This window comes from Sinohyriopsis cumingii, chromosome 1, assembly GCF_028554795.1.
Source record: "Sinohyriopsis cumingii isolate HCF-2022 chromosome 1, ASM2855479v2, whole genome shotgun sequence".
Taxonomy (NCBI): Eukaryota; Metazoa; Mollusca; class Bivalvia; order Unionida; family Unionidae; genus Sinohyriopsis; species Sinohyriopsis cumingii.
The window spans coordinates 25,062,543-25,083,572 of record NC_142961.1 but is presented as its reverse complement, the minus strand read 5'-3'; the positions used below and the strand labels follow the sequence as shown (position 1 = coordinate 25,083,572).

The 21,030-nt window shown below is 33.2% G+C and overlaps 1 protein-coding gene across 1 annotated transcript in view; it reads right to left on the bottom strand.

Moving 5' to 3' along the window:
* The window catches only part of LOC149806565 (maltase-glucoamylase-like), a 301,187-nt gene that overhangs the window by 53,714 nt on the left and 226,443 nt on the right, over positions 1 to 21,030 (bottom strand). Inside the window, exons 51-53 of the mRNA XM_089954697.1 lie at positions 16,112 to 16,237; positions 12,350 to 12,481; positions 9,066 to 9,203 (exon numbers count right to left, since the gene is read on the bottom strand). Coding sequence (XP_089810823.1) covers positions 9,066 to 9,203; positions 12,350 to 12,481; positions 16,112 to 16,237 — 396 coding nt within the window. The remainder of the gene's footprint in view (positions 1 to 9,065; positions 9,204 to 12,349; positions 12,482 to 16,111; positions 16,238 to 21,030) is intronic.

The following is a 21,030-nucleotide window of genomic DNA, read 5'->3' as shown; positions in this document are numbered from 1 at the left end:
CTGTCACAAAGTCTGTTTCTATTAGATATTAGTGATATGCTTTTAAAAATAATTGATAGAGGAGTCAATCTGATAGCAACTGTTTTCCCCTCAGTTGCATAACGCTATCTCTACCATTTCTGCTCTGACATATCCAAGATCAAAAACCTTTAAAAATGTGACTTTATTAGTAGAAAATAAGGACATCCTTTTTTTTAAAAATGCTGAGCAGTTTCAACATATATTAATACATAACCCAAGTTACCACCAAACCCCACCTCACACTATACTGAAACAAAAGGTAACCCAAGTTACCAACAATCATGCACCTCGCACTATTCAAGGACAAACGATAACCCAAGTTACCACCAATCATGCACCTCACACTGTTCAAGGACAAAAGATAACCCAAGTTACCACCAATCATGCACCTCAAACTGTTCAAGGACAAAAGATAACCCAAGTTACCACCAATCACACACCTCACACTGTTCAAGGACAAATGATAACCCAAGTTACCACCAATCATGCACCTCAAACTGTTCAAGGACAAAAGATAACCCAAGTTACCACCAATCACACACCTCAAACTGTTCAAGGACAAACGATAACCCAAGTTACCACCAATCATGCACCTCAAACTGTTCAAGGACAAAAGATAACCCAAGTTACCACCAATCATGCACCTCAAACTGTTCAAGGACAAAAGATAACCCAAGTTACCATCAATCATGCACATCACACTGTTCAAGGACAAAAGGTACAATTCCACCTGATGTTCTACAACAGCCTTATGATCTTCCTAACCCATAGTCTTTTGCAATGGGACATTTGAACAGGCTGCAAAATAGATTGCCTAGCCCATCACAGGGCCTAAAGGAAAGTTCACTCACTGCAACCATAAGCTCTGCTTTTGTGACCTGATCAAACAGTGATGGTGATAGAACTAACACAATACAGGGTTCTCACACTTTTGAAACAAAATTTTCCTGGTCTTTTCCATGTTGGTACATGTACCTGGATGAAATCAACATTTTTCCAAGATACACTTTATGACCATTAGTGAATGAATTAATAAAACATTTTGGCAGGAAATGTGCATTTTTAAAATCAAAAGCTATTTCCATTTTGAGACTCACCTATATCATCTGAATTAGACATGAGACTATGCACTCAACACAGGATGTATCACTAGAATCATGTTACTATAACTAATTGAATTAGACATGAGACTTTGCACTCAACACAGGATGTATCACTAGGGTCATGTTACTATAACTAACTGAATTAGACATGAGACTATGCACTGAACACAGGATGTATCACTAGGATCATGTTACTATAACTAACTGAATTAGATGTGAGACTATGCACTCAACACAGTTTATCAAGAGAATTATGTTACTACAGTACAATTAACTGAAATTCAAATAAATTTGTATGTAACTCATTTTAATTTACAGAATATAAGTGCTAACTTTACTCTGCATCACTGCAACTGTTGGTATGAAGAAAGTTTATTTAGAGAAGAGTTGTTTGAAAATGTCACAAGCCCTCAAAAATTATATACCTTTGTGTTAAAAGATGGACTGATTTTTTTTAACCCATTGTAATATCAGGTTTGTGTTGGGTGTCTCTGTGAAATGCCAATTCAATTTCCTCTGCAACATGTTCTGTACTGACACGTAAGCAAAATAGGCAAAAATAAATATTAATAAATGCTGGATGTTAAGTAATGTTGAGCATCATTGTCCAGGGTAGAATATGCACAGATGTTCTGTATCTACTTAGCCCAGTGACAAGGAAGTGGTAAAGTGTTCCTTGGCACAACCAAATTTTATATGGTTATAACAAAGAAGTGGTAAAGTGTTCTTTGGCACAACCAAATTTTACATGGTTAGGACAAGTAACATGGTAGTGTTCCTTGGCACAACCAAATTTTACATGGTTAGGACAAGGAAGTGGTAAAAGTGTTCCTTGGCACAACCAAATTTTACATGGTTAGGACAAGGAAGTGGTAAAGTGTTCCTTGGCACAAACAAATTTTACATAGTTAGGACAAGGAAGTGGTAAAGTATTCCTTGGCACAACCAAATTGTACATGGTTAGGACAAGAGGACAATTAGTTTTTGTAAGATCTGTTTATGTCCCATTACTTGAACAGTTGATAAATTTATGCATGGTCTGATAGCAAAATTTTCCACAATCGCCAGTGCGGTTGGAAAAGGATACTCTTGGTGATAAGGCTTAACACAGCATTTACAGCGCAAACTACCAAATAATAAAGCAAAGACTCATTGTGTTGGTCATCTTTATGTATCAAAAGGGGTAATGAGGAAGAAAGGCTTTATTTTTCTCTAATATTTATTGAAATTTCAGTGCCCCAGATAACATTTGGGGCAACTGTATATTTCACTCATAAAGTAAAATCTCAGTGAAATTAGATTACTACTAAACTTTCTGGGTATTTTCAATTTTAAATGATAATCAGTTAAATTAAAACAACAATTACTTCCATGGTAATGATCATCACCACAAATCATATTTGTTACAAAACCTTATTTCCATCATGTTATTTGGATGACTGAATAGAGTCTGATTCAACAAATGTATCAATTATGAATATAGTTCTCGATATTGATGACAGACTGTCATTTGGCTGGAAATAGTGAAGAATTGTTGAATTTTCGATAGACTTTCAGGTATTGTAGGTTTTCTCCCTCCTATTCCTCAGATCATTGGCATCAAATATCGGAATGCTTGATTTTATGCAAGAAAAGAACAAGCAAGCACCATGTTGGTTGTGAAAATAGTAGTTAGACTGGTGTATCATACTTGTTTACATCTCAAAAATGTGCTTAATAATTCTATTTTTCAATCAATCGTGTAAGTGACACCAGGCAATAATATTAGACAGGATATTTAAATTGGCTGCTCATTTACACAAACATGCATAGAGAGGTCAATTTTTAGAGTAAAAGAAAAATACCTGCATACACAGTATGCATACTGAAAGAAAAAGCTGGGTATTAAACTGTTTTAATTGAATGAAATAAACAGACACACTGCTTAATTGGGGCACTGCACATTAACAGACAATGTGTTCTCACTGTATGCTGATAGAATGATCTCATCTTCTGGATAACAAAGATAACTGATAAGGAGTGGACTAAAGAGTAACCAGTCCACTTGACTAATCTGATCACCTGATTGGAATCAGGGAGATCATTTTATCTTATAAAAAAATTTGAGATAATTCAAGGACCCCATGTAATACTCATAGCAGGTGCTTATCTACTTACTGCTTTTAAAATAAAAAATATATTGAGAAGTTGTGGAAAGTTTAAGGAAATATTAATTTTGCCTTCTTCCGTTGGTTGCAGTGCATGGAATTATCCAATCACACCTGCCGATTCATCAATCAATTCTGTACATGCCATAAAAATAAATTCAAAAGTGGTCCATTGAAAGAAAACTTGCATTATAAAGGAGTGGATTCACCAACTGCCATGAACTTGTTTGCATTATTTATATGATAATCCTTTTTAGCCTCCTTAATACTGTTCAGCCAAGAAAGGCAATCAAAGATTACAAAGTCAGTGGCAAGGTTGCCATGTTTTGGGATTACAGAAGGAGTTTTTGGAAGGATTGGGGTTAAGTTCATTTCTTTTTAGTTATATTACATTAAATTTGAAAAATATTTCTTTAAATACAGTATTTTGTAATTTAAAAAATTGTACTGGCCTGCCATATTATTACGTTTTTGTCCAAAATTGCTGCTGCATTCTACTCTTAGATATGAGGTAGTGATTTGTGACATCACATGATGGTCACTGTTAAACGACTTTATAGACCTTGCAAATTCTGATAGTATATGCTCTTCATTTCGGGTGTAAATTTGTGTACCATATTAAAATGATTAATTCTCATGCATATGTTGATGATATTAAATTGGCTTTCTTTTGTTTGTCTAATTGGAAAGGAAATATGGTGTCCATGATACCGATCTCAAGCTCTATTTTACCCTCTACATACAAATTTGCAAAAATGCAAGCATCAGTGATCTCTTAACTTTATAAAGAATGTCAGGTTACATTATTAAAATGATTTTGATTTTTATTTTTATAGACCAACATGCCTAACATTTCTTTTCAGCAATAAATATGGGATATGTATTACTTCCCAAGTAATCAATTCCCATCACTTGTAAGTGACATAGAATGTATCGCATATTATTTGAAAAGTTTGCTTTTTTAATTTAGGGTTGAAACAAGTAAAGATGCAAATTCACAATCACCAAAACCACCAAAAACACCTATGACAATGGTAACACAATAGACCACCAAGATGGCAACACCAAATGAGAATAAGACGATAAGTCCAAGGTAAGATAAAGATGAAGCAATTTTAAACTTTCTAAAAACTTTATAAGCAACAAGCATTGTGTCATATCTTTATGGGTTGATTACAGTACAAATGAAATAAAATAAGATAGCAATTCTTAATAATTTTAATATCTTTAAAAGGGTAATTTATAATTTTATTGATTCAATACATTAGTTTGAACTCGTAAACCATTGAGCCAGGAACAGAATATAATCTTGACAGTACTTGTTATCAACAATTTAGAATGATGGTCCCAAATTCAAAGCACAGTCCATTGTAGAAATATAGCTTTTTAAGGGTTAATACCTTGTTTTCAGAACTAAAGGATTCCATACATGATTTATAAATTTAAGGCGCCAATAACAGTTATGTTGTATGTATACTATTTGTTTTATTAATTCATCACATTCTATATTTTCAACCAATATCTTTTCTTGCAGGACCTGATCCAAAAGAAACAGCAGAGTATCAAAGAGGTGATGATAAACAAGAAAATTAATGAAGTGCTAAGTGCTAAAACCATCAAGAAATCAGGATATAAATGGATGGAGTTACAAAATTAAATGGACAATTAGGCACTAAAGGAACCTTATGGGCATTCTTGATATTTGGATCATTTTAAAATTATATTTTTACGTGTTGAACAAATTATAAATAAAATGTATTCTCATATTCTGTAATATTTGCTTCAATTCTTTGTCTGAAGTTTTATGTCAGGGAGATGTTAGAGGAATCCTTGGACAATATGTCCTAGGAATTTATGGACAATATATCCAAAGAATCCTTGGATGATATGTCTGAGGAATTCTCAGAATGCTTGCAAACCATGGACATGTCCAAGGATTCCTAGTAAACCTCAGAGTATTGGCTACAAAAAACCTTGAAAGTCTGAGGTCAACCTTGGAGATTGAGAATAAAAACCCTGGACACTGGTATAAAAAATTTCATCCCTGGACTATTACCTCAGAAAGTCAACAACCAATACTCCAAGGTTTTTCCTAGGAAAATTTGTCCAAGGTTTCCTAGGAAACTTCAGAACATGTACAGCCGGGATTACACAAATAAAATTGGCAAGCATAAAAATGATCCATGCAGCAATGTATCTAAACTGAGTCAACCTTACAAAATTCCAGCAGGAACTCAATGAATCTAAGTCCTAATCATTTCAATTATGATTCCATTTTTTCTGTCACTACATGGTAGCTGAAAATTCCTGGTTTTCTCCCAAGTCTGATTAATGTTTTCAAAGTTAAATGGTTTTTCTTGGTTAGGAATGAATCCATTCTTTCTGCAGACATTTTCCAAATTTCCCAGAGCCTGGGAACCCTGTAAATACTTTCTGAGATTTTCTCCCTTTCTTTCTCTTCCTGTTTACAATTTTATTGATATGAAGCAAAAAAAAAAGGTCCTCCGACCCGATTTTGAAGTACATAACTTTGTTTTAGCAATATCTATGTACATAACCTTGTTTTAGCAATATCTATGTATTAAGGTTTTACTTGATTTCAATGATTTTATAGTTATCTATAAAAAATTGCCCGTAACAATATGTAGTAAATACATCCATGTTTCTTTAGAATCATTTTATACCATGGGCCAGCTTGAAATCTTTTAGCATCATTCATTTCCATCCATTTGTCTTCTCAGGTTGTGTGACCTTTTGGTAAGATGATCTCTTCATAATGTAACATGCATTTATGACATGCACTTCTTTAGAGTTCAAAAAAAGCTATTAACAATGCATGACTCTACTTAATGGACTTCAGACTGAACTCCAGACAAGCTAATAACATGCTTTGACTCTATTCAATGGACTTCAGATTGAACCCATAGAAATTAATAACATGTCATGACTCTACTGTCACAGAATTGTATAAATCCTTTTATTTATTAAATACACGTACTTGGCTTTTGTTTTTTGTGTACAACGATACATGTATATTGTATAATATTTTAAAATAGTGAGTTTGGTTCATCCAATGCCACATGTGCAAAGTGCTTCAATGGGAAAAACCAAATGCTTCCAGCGCACAGACAATGTATGATGACTTTGTGTATAAATGCCTCACCATAAAACTAAATCTTCATATTATGGAATGTCTTGTCAGTGAGGGATCTACTTTAAGGACTTGCACATCTTCAGCTGTAGAGGTATGTGAAATATTAATTTCTCGTGTATAAGTTATAACTATTGTACAATCACATTTATTTTTGTATGTTTGCTATGTAGCTTCAGTTTACATAGTATAATGCAAACATATTTTCTATTCTTGTTTGTGACTTAGCAAGGGATTTATATTAGCAATATTAAGCTGCATTTTTAAGAAATGTTTAGTACCGTAGGATTCTTGTCAGGCACAGTTAGGTTTACTTCTGAACCTGTTTGTTGTATTGTAAATGTGCCGATAATGTAATCTGTATAACATATCATATATAACATCATCACATTTTATCATATATTCCCGTGTCATGCATAGTACACAGTGTTAGATTATTTTCAGCTGACCCAAGTGACTGGAGTGATCCGAGTTATTGGAGTCATCAGAGTCAACATGGTGCCAGCTGTGAAGCTGAACCATAGCAGTCGTAGAGCTAAATAAATGGTGTTGCTGGTCAAGTAGTGATCGGGTGTTGCTAACCGAGATCGGTCGGCTTGATTGATTGATTGCTTGATTGACCAACCTGGAATACTGACAGTTTGATTGAAAACTGTGACTGGTAGCCGAGTGTGCTGGTGATGGAGTGCATAACTCCATACATGTAATCTTTTAACCATGGGCTAATTTTCAGGGTTTGTAAAACCTAGTGTGTTTTTGGGACTGTAAAGATAATATGTATATCTGTCCCTTTTGTTTACATAATTTCACTATTTTAGAGAATACATTTTACTATACGAGTAAAATACATTTCTTCTACTATTTGAGTTAAACAAATCAATCTTTCCATTGTGAAATCATTGTGAATCATTGACTCCTTGTCCTTGTACTGTGTAAGATCATTTATTTTTATTTTTTCATTACTAAGTCCGTGTGTTTTATGTTAATTGATCCAATATTTGGATCATATACATGCACATATTAATCATTATTAATTGCTCATTCCAGTCGTTCATTAGTAAACAATGTATTTGTATCACTATCAAAAGTGTTCTGCTGTAAATCCAAAATCCAACCCAGTTATCTTGTTACATCTACTTAATGGACTTCAGATTGTGCTCCAGACAAGACAGTAGTGAAGGGAAGTTCTCCATTCACAACTTTCACTTGTCATGTCTAATGAATGTTCACAAGTCATTAAATAAAATATACCCAGAGCTAGAGCCTAATTTTAGTCAGACATCACAAGTAAAGTTCACTTTACCCATTATGGAATCTCAATTTTTCATGGACTAGAGTCAAACCAATCAAGTAGGGCAAGTAACAAAACTGCTTTTCTTTTTTCACTACTAAAAATTATTGTCTGGAACTCTTTCACTAGATGTAGAAAGAAGCATGCACACTAACTCCCTCAGTCTTCACTGGGATTGAATCATTTTTACACACATTTAAAGTTTTACAAACATTTAAAGTGTAAATGAACCAGACTTGGTAAACTTACCAATAAGTAAAGATGAAGTCCATCATGAAGTGCATGGAGTGATTTCTAGTATGCAGCACAGTCATACAGATGTCTAAATACTTTTCAAATGATGATCTGAGCTTTCTCTTCTGTAGGATACAATCAATATCTGAAAGGATAGTTAAGAACTACCAGCAGTTACAGTTCTTTGATTACAGTGATATAGAATTTAGAAAACGTCTTGCCAAAGATATTGTATTTTCACTAGCTAAGATTCTATGTTAAACTATCTACACCTTGGTGGATGAATATATTTCAGTACCTTGCACTAGTAACATCTATTGAATTCCACAAGCTGCCTCCCTTAGCATGTAATGCCAACTAACCAATAGCATGTAACAGCGATGCATTGCACAACAGACAAAAATGAGAGAAAATTGATTCAAAAGGAAACTTTGGAAGTTTAACATCAAAAGTCTGTACACATACCAGAAAGAAGCAATTACAGATGTATTTGAAGGAAAAGATATTTTTGTGCAAACATAAACCAGCAGTGGAAAATCATTTATGTGTCTGTTCCAGTTGTGTGCTCCTCTTGTCTCAATCATGGAGGAACAGAGTTCAAATTTAAACAACTTGATTTTGATTGGATGTAGTGGCCTGCCAATGCATCCAATGAATTCACAGACACAAAGCACTGAAATATTGGATTAATCCAAGAAGGTGTAGATAGGTTAAAATATTGGAAACTTGGTTAGCAAAGATGACAATATAGAGGGATATGCAAAAATACAGAAATGTAGGGGCATTTTTAAAAAACAGGAAATATAGGGAATATTGTAAATATTTTGGTATATAGAGGCAACTAGACACACAAATATAAAAATCTCCACATGAAAAGTTTATGTATCATGTGTACTCACTTAAAAATTATGTCCAACTGCAAACAACAAGGACCCTGATCTGCCATAACACAGTGCACTGTCAGATCAGGGTCTATGTTGTTTATTCTACTAATTAGTCAAAAATAGGCATAGATCCAGACTGGTCAGTGCATTATGCAACAGGAGAACTGGATCTGTGTAGCTGGCAGTTGGATCAGACTGAAAAGTGAGTATAAATGGTGTATATATATAACTTACATATCCTAGCATTACATCCGTATTGTTGGCATATTTGGAATCTGGACTTCTGCCATGTGGCCATTTGATAAAGATATCTTTTTGAAAACCTCGTTCATATGCGGAGTAATTGGCAGCCTCAGAATCCAGGGCTGGATCCTGGAAAAGTGATGTATATATCATATATAAAGGATTTTACATAGGTTTTGTACAGTCCTAAAGACATTATTTTCAAGGATTTTACCAGTTTTCAAAGAGCATTTTTCCTGAATAAAATAAAATTCCAAACTCTTTCACTATTTTGAAAACACTGCTTGGAACAGTCCTTAGTATTTCTGCTAAGTTGAAAACAATATCCTTTGCTACACAATTATCAATAACATCTGAAAGCAGATTCGGTAAAGTTAGAGAAGCCTCACTTTTCAGCAATGTTGCATAAACTGAATGCAACATCACAACAAATCAACTATTATTTATCTTGTTTCTCACTAATATATGAAACTTAAGAGCACTTTTGACCATGCCGGAAATATCCAATAGTTTGTTATTAGACTTAGCTATCTGCATTTTTTTGTGTCTCTCATTAAAGCTGTCACCTAACCACTATAAGGCAGGTCACATTACAAAGCTCATAGTAAGTCAAATATAAACTCATAGTAAGTCAAATATAAGCTAAGTCAGCCATTTGCATTGTTTGTCTGATTACAGTCCCACTTATACAATGGGACACAACTGATTCCGATACCCAACAGTGTCATGTACTAATTCAAGAACTCAATTTTATCATATTATGCTCTTTTCAAAAAGTTTAAAATCTTTTCTTTTTAGATCGTATTTTATAAACATGATTTGACAATAACTAAAAAGACATTTTTTTGAGGAAATTCCTGTAGTTTTTCAGAAATTCAAGCATGTTTAACAGAAACCCCACTTTCTTTTATATTCAATGACTTTTCACAGCAACCCTCTGAATTCAAGGACTTCATGAGTACTTTCTTCTTGTTAATGAAATGAGATAAATGATTTCCATCTTCTGAATGTTATGGCAAGCATAAGAAGGAAATCATTCAATGAGTTTCAAATGTAAGATTCAAATGTAAAATTCAAATGTAGGATTCGTATGTTTGATTCAAATGTAAAATTCAAATGTAGGATTCAAATGTAAGATTCAAATGTAATATTCTACTATAATTTATCACAAAAAGAAATACTCAATTGTACAGAAAAATATAATATAATAGTATATTATATTGATTCAGCCACACTCTTGTCCAATGTGATATCACCTTGTAGGAATTCATATTTAACTTGCACACACAAAAACTCTGGAACGGGTCTAAGCACTATGAAATCAATGATATCATATAATAACACAGGAACAGACATCTACAGTAATAAGCAAGCTTTATAAATCTACATGTTACTTTTTACAAAATTAGTAAGCTAAAGATTCTTTCATCAAAGTTCTAAAATTGGGAGGAAAATCATTACAAACTGGTACCTGCCAGAATGACTCTAAATTAGTATGATTATCAGGAAAATCTACAATATTCACCTTGACCTAATTCTTCAAAGTTACAGAAAATCTACCATAATCACACTGACCTATTTGTTCAAAGTTATAGAAAATCTATCATAATCACCTCGACCTACTTGTTCATAGTTATAGAAAAACTGTTCTTGATCTTAAGTAAGAGAGCAGAAAATGAATGATTAAAATTATTTTGATATATTAAGATTTCAGCAAAATATATTACAGAAGTCCCTCATTATAACACTCTCCATGGGGCCATGGAACTAAATAATAAAATTAAAAATAATAATAATACAGTGGTAAGAACAACTACAAGAACAAGAACAATAATAATAATAATAATAATAATAATAATAATGACTTTATGTAATGATAAAACTCATTTGATCATCAAAAGACCTTCCATGAAGCTTTCTAAAATTACACATATATGATATACAATTTTACAAGTTATGGTGTTTTAAGAGAACAACGAGTTGTTGTGCCTTTAGACAAACAAATTCATTTAAATTTAGATAACTACTACTACTATAAAACATATACAAGCCATTACAGACTAGTACATACAGGATTCATTTAAAGAACAGCACTGAACCTGTATAGGGCATTACAAATATGTACATTGTTTTAAAGAGTAGTACCCAGACATACAAACATATTCATATGATTTTTGTATGTAGATGTTGATGCTTCTTAAAAGGCTTGGATGAAACATCTGACCTTATACTGGGTGGAATGGAATTCTATAGCATGACTTCAGAAAAAGCACAACTCTTCTTATACAACTTAGAATTTGATTTATCTGTTTTTATTAAAGGGGGCCATATCTGATGATGGATGGGCATTGTTGTCAAAAACATGCATAACTAGATGTGTTTAAAAAATGTTGTCAATTTTATTCAGCAGTTTCTGAGAAATTGTTTAAAGGCTTTTCTGTATTTAGTTGTTATTTTTGTAAGTTTATTACCATTTTTCCACACAGAATTGGCTATACATGGTGGCAAGTATATCTGGTGGAAGAAGAACTCAGTAAAACCCCAGGAAATAACAACTGAGTCATGGGAAGTGGCCGTATTTAATAATGGATTGGCATCATTTTGTAAAACATTGACAGACTTTCATGCCTGAATGCTGTTAAATTTTTCAGTGGTACTGAGAAGCAGAAAAAGGTTTCTTACATTTTTGTAACAGCATAAATTTTTTAAATAGCAGATCAGCATCTTATGTACAATAATAAAAGACCTTCACCTTGGCATCCATTGAATTTGATCAAATTCTGTTCAGTGGTTTTGAGTAAGAAATCAATTAAAAGTTTAATTTGTTTTAGTTTTAGTAAAAAACCTGTCTGATGTTGAATTTAATTTGAAAAAAAAATTGGAAAAGCCTTAATGCCAGGAAGCTTTCTACAAAATTTGCAAATTTCTGAATCTGTTTAGCAGCTTTGTGTGTATATTTTCATTAACAGCAACCATACTGGATGATGGATTGGAATCATTCATATAAATGCCCTTATACAAAGTTACTTTAATTAAAATTTGGTCGAATTCTTAACAGCAGTTTTAAGTTGTTTAAATGTCTTTCTATTCGAGCAACAGTGGTTATATTTGATGACAGATTGGTATCATCTGTAACTGGCCCACTGGGTTCTCAAAAGAAAACTGAAAATAGCAACTGTATATGGCCAACACACAATGCAGGAACATATGTTAAACTGACTTGGCCTTATTGCTAGGCAAGCTAATAATACAAATTAATACTATTTGTATCTAACCAGAATAATAATGAAGTGTATCCCTTCAGCCTTAAGTTGCTGGACATATTCAGGCAAACCTCCAAAGTTGACTTTATCGATGGTGAAATCCATCCTCTCATGCATATGATCGATGTCAGCATACTGCACATCCTGTAATGAAAACAATGGGAATAATCAGCATAATGGACATCTGTAACAAAAATAATGGGAATAATCAGCATAATGGACATCTGTAACAAACATAAAAGGAATAATCAGCATAAAATATATCTGTAACAAAAATAACAGGAATAATCAGCATGATGGACGTCTGTAACAAAAATAACAGGAATAATCAGCATAATGGACATCAGTAACAAAAATAATGGGAATAATCAGCATAATGGACATCAGTAACAAAAATAATGGGAATAATCAGCATGATGTACATCCTGTAACAAAAAAATGGGAATTAAAATTCACACTTTATTACCAATCATTTGCACAAAACTTTCTGTCAACTCTTGATTACTTGAATATTGGCAACATTGGCATAATGATGTTGTTTTAAAGGAGAATACAATGGACAATCATGTGACAGTAAATACAAAAGTATAATTTAAAATGCATGTTGGGCAAAGTCTGTTGAATGTTTTTTTTTTTTTTTCAGATCAAAAAGTAGATTAAAGACTTTCCTATTTTTGACAACACAAGCTATATTTGATGCCATTCATAATTTATACAAAAATGAAAGACCTTGATGCTGGGATATTTTCAGTCCAGTTTTAGAATAGTTATGTTCACCAGTTTCTCTTATACTGTTGGTGATTTCTTTTATATTGTTTGTGAATGTGGTTGTATTTCTTTATAGATCAACATCATTTTGTATCAGCCTGAAAACACTTTATCTCCGTAATATTCAGGGGATTTTTTAGATGTTGTTTCAATGTTTTTATATTTTTCTATCATTACTACTTACTCATAAGCTTTTCATGTTAGAGAGCTGTCAAATTCAGTCAAATTCTATACAGAATTTTGAGCAAAGATGGTTGAAGTTTTTTTTATAGTTTTAGTAATGGTGGCCATATTTGATGGCAAATCAGTGTTACATGTATACATTTTGAAAACCCTTGATTTAACTCATTCAGCCCCAGCACTGTTGTCAGTATCTCTGCTGCTATGCCCCAGAAGCACTAAGCTGTGTCTAGCTGCTTGTGTCCCAGAGTTTTTACCTGTTTGAAAAATTTTGAAAACATTGTGCACATGCATTCACTCTTATCTTAATTTCTCTTCTTACAGCCAATTAAAATCCCCGAAATTTTCACCATTTATTCCAAATGATTTTGTCTACACAGTGATGTATTTTTTTCCCAATTTGTCCAAGTCTTTCACAACTTATTTATACACTATTCACAAAATTAAGTGCAACATTTATCCACAAGAACTCTATCATCATCGCTGTCAGCATCCTCATCTTCTAACAATTCAGTCTCAGAAACTTCTATGTCTGAATCTAAATCTCACAAAATATCCAACTGCTGAACATATCTTTCCTCAGCTTGCTCAATATTTTCAAGATCAAACCGGAGAAACTCCTCATTTCTGCTCTCATCAAAAATCACTCTTACGTCCGCCATCATTTACCATTTTTCATGAACAGAACACGTGTGGTGAAACTGCTCTCAAACAGTAACCCTTGGCTTCTGAACAATTCAAGTTTCCACAAATGAAAGTAAAATCATTTCTGATTGGTTTAATAGTTGTTAAGTTCTTGGAATAAACCATTTCTAACCAATCAGAGACGTTGTATCTAACACACATTCATCACGCCTGGAGATGGGATCAGCCATTGAATGCAGTAAACAATTCACGATTTCAGGCGGGATCAGCCAATGAATGCAGAAACCGGATCACGCCTACAGATGTCAAGATGCTTTCTGTCAAATTTAATCAAATTCTGATGAGCAGTTCTTGATAACAATTGCCATTTAAGGGTTTCCTATATTGGTGTGTGTGTGTATGTGATTTGGATTTTTAATGTAGCTTTAACAATTTTTTCATTCATATCACTCTGATGTCTGCAGTGTGGCAGCTTATAGTGATGTCTAGCACTGGGACATCATGCCGCTGACATGTAGTGTCATGCCTCACCCCGTCACATTATCCTGACATGAGTCCAACCAGTCCTAACACTAATCTCTTAATACTGAGCACCTTGTGAGGCAGCTGTTAGTAACATTTTTATAGGTCTTTGGTATTACTCTGCCGGGGTTCAAGCCTGTGACCTCCCACATCTGAGGCAGCCTATTTTTGGTAACAGTGGCCATACTTGTTAGGTCAGCTTCATTTGTATAAAACTGAATCCCTGAGCAGTCATCAACGATGCCTTTCATTCTTTCAAATATTGAAAACATCTCAGATATTCTTTAGATATTCCAACATATCAAATTTGGTAGCAAACAAATTACTTATATATATAGTTAATATATTCACAGGTACAGTACACTCACCTTTTACATGTCTTTGACCTTTAACCATATTAAAAAGAAGATCATTAAATCTGTCTCTGATACTGACAAGATATATCATGATACTGACAAGATATACCATCATGATACTGACAAGATATACCATCATGATACTGACAACACATACCATCATGATACTGAAAACACATACCATCATGATGCTTACATGATATACCATCCTGATGCTGACATGATATACCATCCTGATACTGACAAGATATACCATCATGATACTGACAAGATATACCATCATGATACTGACAACACATACCATCATGATACTGACAACATATACCATCATGATACTGACAAGATATACCATCATGATGCTGACAACATTTGCCATCATGATACTGACAACATATGCCATCATGAGAAATTGGGTTTTAATCCATGGATGAAATTTTTTTAAAAAATGCCACAAGTTATTAAAATGAAATCATGCAAGGTATCTTGATACATTACACATTGTGTAATCTGCAGTACTCCCAGTTTTCATTACCTCCAGATTTAATATAATATAAAAGTCATGCATACCTTCTAAGAATAATTTGAAAGTAAATTTTTAAAATGAAGTTACAATCCCTTTTAAATTCTGAGAAGGGTAAAAATATGTTGTTAGCATAATTTTTCATTCATTTTTACTCTCTTTAGTAGGAAATATTTTCAAACATGGGAGTACCTATGTTGGGTAAAATGTTCATAAGTACCAACTTAAAATTATAATAATTGCATTATTCAGTGAATACTGTTCAGTAGACTATGATAAATATTTTACAGTGTATTAAATTCCAGTCAATACAAATCATTTGTCTTCAAAAAACATTTGACAGTGTATTAAATTCCAGTCAATATCGCTCAGGAGTCTTCAATAAATATTTTACACTATTAAATTCCAGTCAAAATTCCAGTCAGTATCAATCATTTGTCTTCAATAAACATTTGCCAATGTATTAAATTCCAGTCAAAATTCCAGTAAATGTTGCTCATGAGTCTTTGATAAACATTTTATAGTGTATTAAACTTCAGGCCAAAAATGCATATATAGACCTTCAACACCCTTATAAATTATCTTTCCATTACTATTTTTTTATTTCATTGTATAGCTACATTATTTTGCTACAAACTACTTTACTTTCTTGTTAGTTTTATTGCCAACTGTATCAAACTACCATTCTGTCCGATAAAATAAAAGACTAATGTTTTGAAATGTACCAGTTAGTGTTTTCCTCAATGAATACTTTCATGCAGAGTTCTTAACAAAAATACTAACCAAAGGAATTCCGGCATTGACAGTCCTGGAGACCGCTTCCTTCAGATTACTCAAATTGTTGTAGCCATAACGACATAGTTGGAAGCCAAGGGACCAGTATGGTGGAAGGTATGGATAACCAATAAGCTGAAATATAAAGATGCAACATTCAGATTTATATACAAGATTAACACCTTGCATTATCTTTATAATCAAATCAACTGTAGATTTTGGGGGATGAACAATTTTCTAGCAATAAGATGAGGCCATGACTTAGTCATGAAATATATGCAAGTCTGTCTTAAAAATGGATATGTGCCAATAACATTCAATGAAATAATAATAATAATAATAATAATAATAATGAGAAGATGAAGAAGAATTAGATCAATGAACTGAAAATGCTTTTCATTGTGCATGGCATGACTGAGGGGCTCATGCCACAATACTGTTTGTCGGTCTCTTCAGATCCAGTTAATTTACATATGGTTGTAAGACTGGGATCCTAATAGTTTCCAAACAATGGTCCAAGAGCAAGTCACAAAATCCTGGGCCCAATTGGGATGTACATATTAGTGTACTGATCTATTGTTGTCCATCATGTGTATACATTGTTATAGGTATGCTTCTCAGCAGTTTATAAGTTATGACAAAGCAACAAATTCTCATACCTCAGGGGCACAACACACTTTCTGTATTGGACACAATTAGGCTGATTTTGTCTCTCTGCATCCTAGCCTATAGGGTAGGGATCTCAACAGTTTCCAAGTTATGACCCAGAGTGAACATTTTCCACTCCCAATGACCTGAGGGTGCAATCAACAATCCCCATTTGCATGTTAAAGCAGTGGCCATGACAAAGGTACACACTTAATTTCTTATCATCATATACAATACTTTAAAAAGAAGTCCCCATAACGGAATAAGACCTTACTCTCTGAAAAAAAATTATAAAAATTCTAGATAAGAACATATTTGTAACTGAGATATTTAAAAAAATATTGCCATTCCCAAGTGTTATATCAAACTTTTAAGATTCATTGTGCATATCTATTAACAACTCTGAACTTATTACAAAGTTCAATTGGAAGGCCATATCTAGGTCTATGAACATTGTACACACCATATTGAATTGGAAGGTCATATCTAGGTCTATAAACATTGTACACACCATATTGAATTTGAAGGCCATATCTAGGTCTATAAATGGCATACATGCCATATTGAATTGGAAGGCAATATCTACTGTCCATAAAGAGCATACACACCATATTGAATTGGAAGGCCATATCTAGGTCTATAAATGGCATACATGCCATACTGAATTGGAAGGCCATATCTAGGTATATAAACAGCATACACACCATACTGAATTGGAAGGCCATATCTAGGTATATAAACAGCATACACACCATATTGAATTCCAAGGCCATATCTAGGTCTATAAACAGCATACACACCATACTGAATTGGAAGGCCATATCTAGGTATATAAACAGTATACACACCCTATTGAATTTGAAGGCCATATCTAGGTCTATAAATGGCATACACATCATATTGAATTGGAAGGCCATAACTAGGTCTATAAACATTGTACACACCATATTCAATTGGCAGACTATATCTAGGTATATAAATAGAATACACACCATATTGAATATGAAGGCCATATCTAGGTCTATGAATAACATACACACCATATTGAATTGGAAGGCCATATCTAGGTCTATAAACATTGTACATACCATATTGAATTGGAAGGCAATATCATAGTCTATAAAAAAAACATTGTACACACGATATTGACTTTCAAGGCCATATCTAGGTCTATAAATAGCATACACACCATACTGAATATGGGGTTTCATGGTTGCAATGGAGTTACTGATCGTAGCACCTAAAATTACCTCCCTTAGCTCCTATGCGCATGCCTACAAAAAATGTCCAGTTCCGGATAGTTCACCGTTCTACACTTGGATAGCGAAACATAAAGTCATCAAAGGAAGGAATCTTAGCTATACTACAGATCATTATGGTTAAACCAATGAATCAATTATATATGTCAAACATCTTTTGTTCATACTAGGAGAATAATTGTAGACATTAAATCAGATAATTAGATTCAGTGTCCATACTTACATTATATCAGATAATTAAATAATATTTTCTTTCCATACTTAAATAATATTAAATAATTAAATTAAATACACTGTCCATACCTGATAATATAGATTCATTATCCATAATTTCAGACACATTTGTAGGAACATTTCACTTTGCTCTCCAGTTTTAAGCATTTATTGCACATTTTTGGCTATATATCTTTAACGAAAACAATTTCAACAATTTGCATTTTTCATAGGTTGATATATCCTTCTTTCTCAGTTACTTTCACAAGGCTAATAGTTCGTTTATAACATGAGATAAGAAAGTTATAATGCAAGTTAAATAAGAAAATTATAACACGAATTTGGTGTCAGCTGATTTGTAATGATGAATATTTTAAACCAGAAAAGATTTTTTTTTTAAAAAAATGGAGCACAGTATTTTAATGTATTCAGAAGAACTTAACAAAGCAATAATTACATTAGCTATCATAAGGATAAAGGAGTATAATTAATGCTGACAGAATATTTATTCATATTTGGGTGTAAATATCAGATTAAATAACATGCCCAATGACGTTTTTGTTTTTTGTTTCATTTTCTTTTGGACTTTTGAAACATCAAGTATCGGACAGGACATGCAACAACTTTCAGCATGATTTTTCTTTGCTTATGCTGCCACGTAATAACTCTCAAATTTGCTGGGGTCTTTAGACAACATTTCTGATTGCCACCAGCAAATTCATCTAAAACAGCATTCATAAAATTAGTTTAATTCTGTTTAACTTTTCTTGCATCAAATATGTAAGTTTTAAAGATCCAATTATTTCAAAGATTCCATCCTATTACTTTGGTTCGCCTTCCAAATAAATATTGATCCACATGGCCGTATGTAAAAGAGAGATTGCTTGTAAGAACATGCTCTACAAGTCAATAATAAATGGATACTCACAAATATTCATATTTGTTGTCTTTATCAATCAGTCACTATTTCTATCTAAGCATCAGTTTCATCTACCATCTTAACTGATTGAACTATACGGAAGTGAGTTGCACCAAGATGCCCTCTGGTGTTTTTCAAGGGGAGATACCAACTGTGAAACCCCCTATTGGAAGGCCATATCTAGGTCTATAAATAGCATACACACCATACTGAATTGGAAGGCCATATCTAGGTATATAAATAGCATACACACCATATCGAATTGGAAGGCCATATCTAGGTCTATAAATGGCATACACACCATACTGAATTGGGAGACCATATCTAGGTCTATAAGCATTGTACACACCATATTGAATTGGATTTTGCTGAATGGTTCTTGAGCTATGCTGGTTATAAACAACATCCCAAGGTAAGATATCAAGTTAAATGCCAATGGCCACAACTCTGTCTAAAATGGAAATGCAGCAAAAACCCACAAATGGTAAGTGTGTGTCACCCAAAATATGTGTAATTAATAATTTTAATGAATAAAGATAAAACTTTGTTACTGGTAATGCAGCAGCAATTCTAAATTAAGATCATTGCACAACATTGTATGCATATAAATGGCATGTACTAGCTGAGACATTACCACTGGATCCTGACAGTACAACTCTGCCAAGTGCCATTGATAAAACACTTTCACTTCATAATGAAAGGATCTTGTTGTCACATAATCAATGAAAACCTCATTGCAACAAGATCAATGGAGGCATCCCATTGCAACATAATCAATGGAAGCATCCCATTGCAACATAATCAATGGAAGCATCCCATTGCTACATACTCAGTGAAAGAATCCCATTGTTACTTAATCAATGAAAGTGTTTCATTGCTGAATAATCTATGAAAACCTCATTGCTACATAATCAATTAAAGCCTCAAAGCTATATAATCAATGAAAGCCTCATTGCTATATAATCAATGAACGCAACCCATTGCTACATAATCAATGAATGCATCCCACTGCTATATAATCAATGAAAGCATCCCACTGCTACATAGTCAATGAAAGCCTCAAATTTCTGTATAATCAATGAAAGCATCCCAATGCTATATAATCCATGAAAACATCATTGCTATATAATCAATGAAAGCATCCCATTGCTATATAATCAATGAAAGGATCCCAAAAATTTGATTGATTGGATTTACGTCCTGTGTGCCCAGAAGGGCATGTGCGATGGTTATCCCAATGCTGCACAATCAATGAAAGCATCAAATTTCTATATAATCATCCCATTGATACATAATCAATGAAAGGATCTTGATGTGACATAATGAAAGTATCTCATTGCTACATAATCAATGAAAGTGTCCCATTGCTACATAATCAATGAAAGTGTTCCATTGCTACACAATCAATGAAAGCAACCCATTGCTACATAATCAATGAAAATATCCCACTGCTACATGATCAATGAAAATATCCCATTGCTACATAATCAATGAAAATATCCCATTACTACATAATCAATGAAAGTGTCCCATTGCTACGTAATCAAAGAAAGCACCCCATTGCTACAAAATCAATTATAGCATCCCATTGCTATATAACCAATGAAAGTGTCCCATTGCTACATAATCAATGAAAGCACCCTATTGTTACTTAATCAATGAAAGATCCTGCTGCTTCATAATCAAATGAAAGCATTCCATTACTACATAATCAATGAAAGTGTTAAATTGCTACATAATGAATCAAAGCATCCCATTGCTACATAATCAATGAAAGTGTCCCATTGCTACATAATCAATGAAAACATTCCATTGCTACACAATCATTGAAAGCATCCCATTGCTACATAATCAATGAAAGCATCCCATTGCTACATAATCAATGAAAG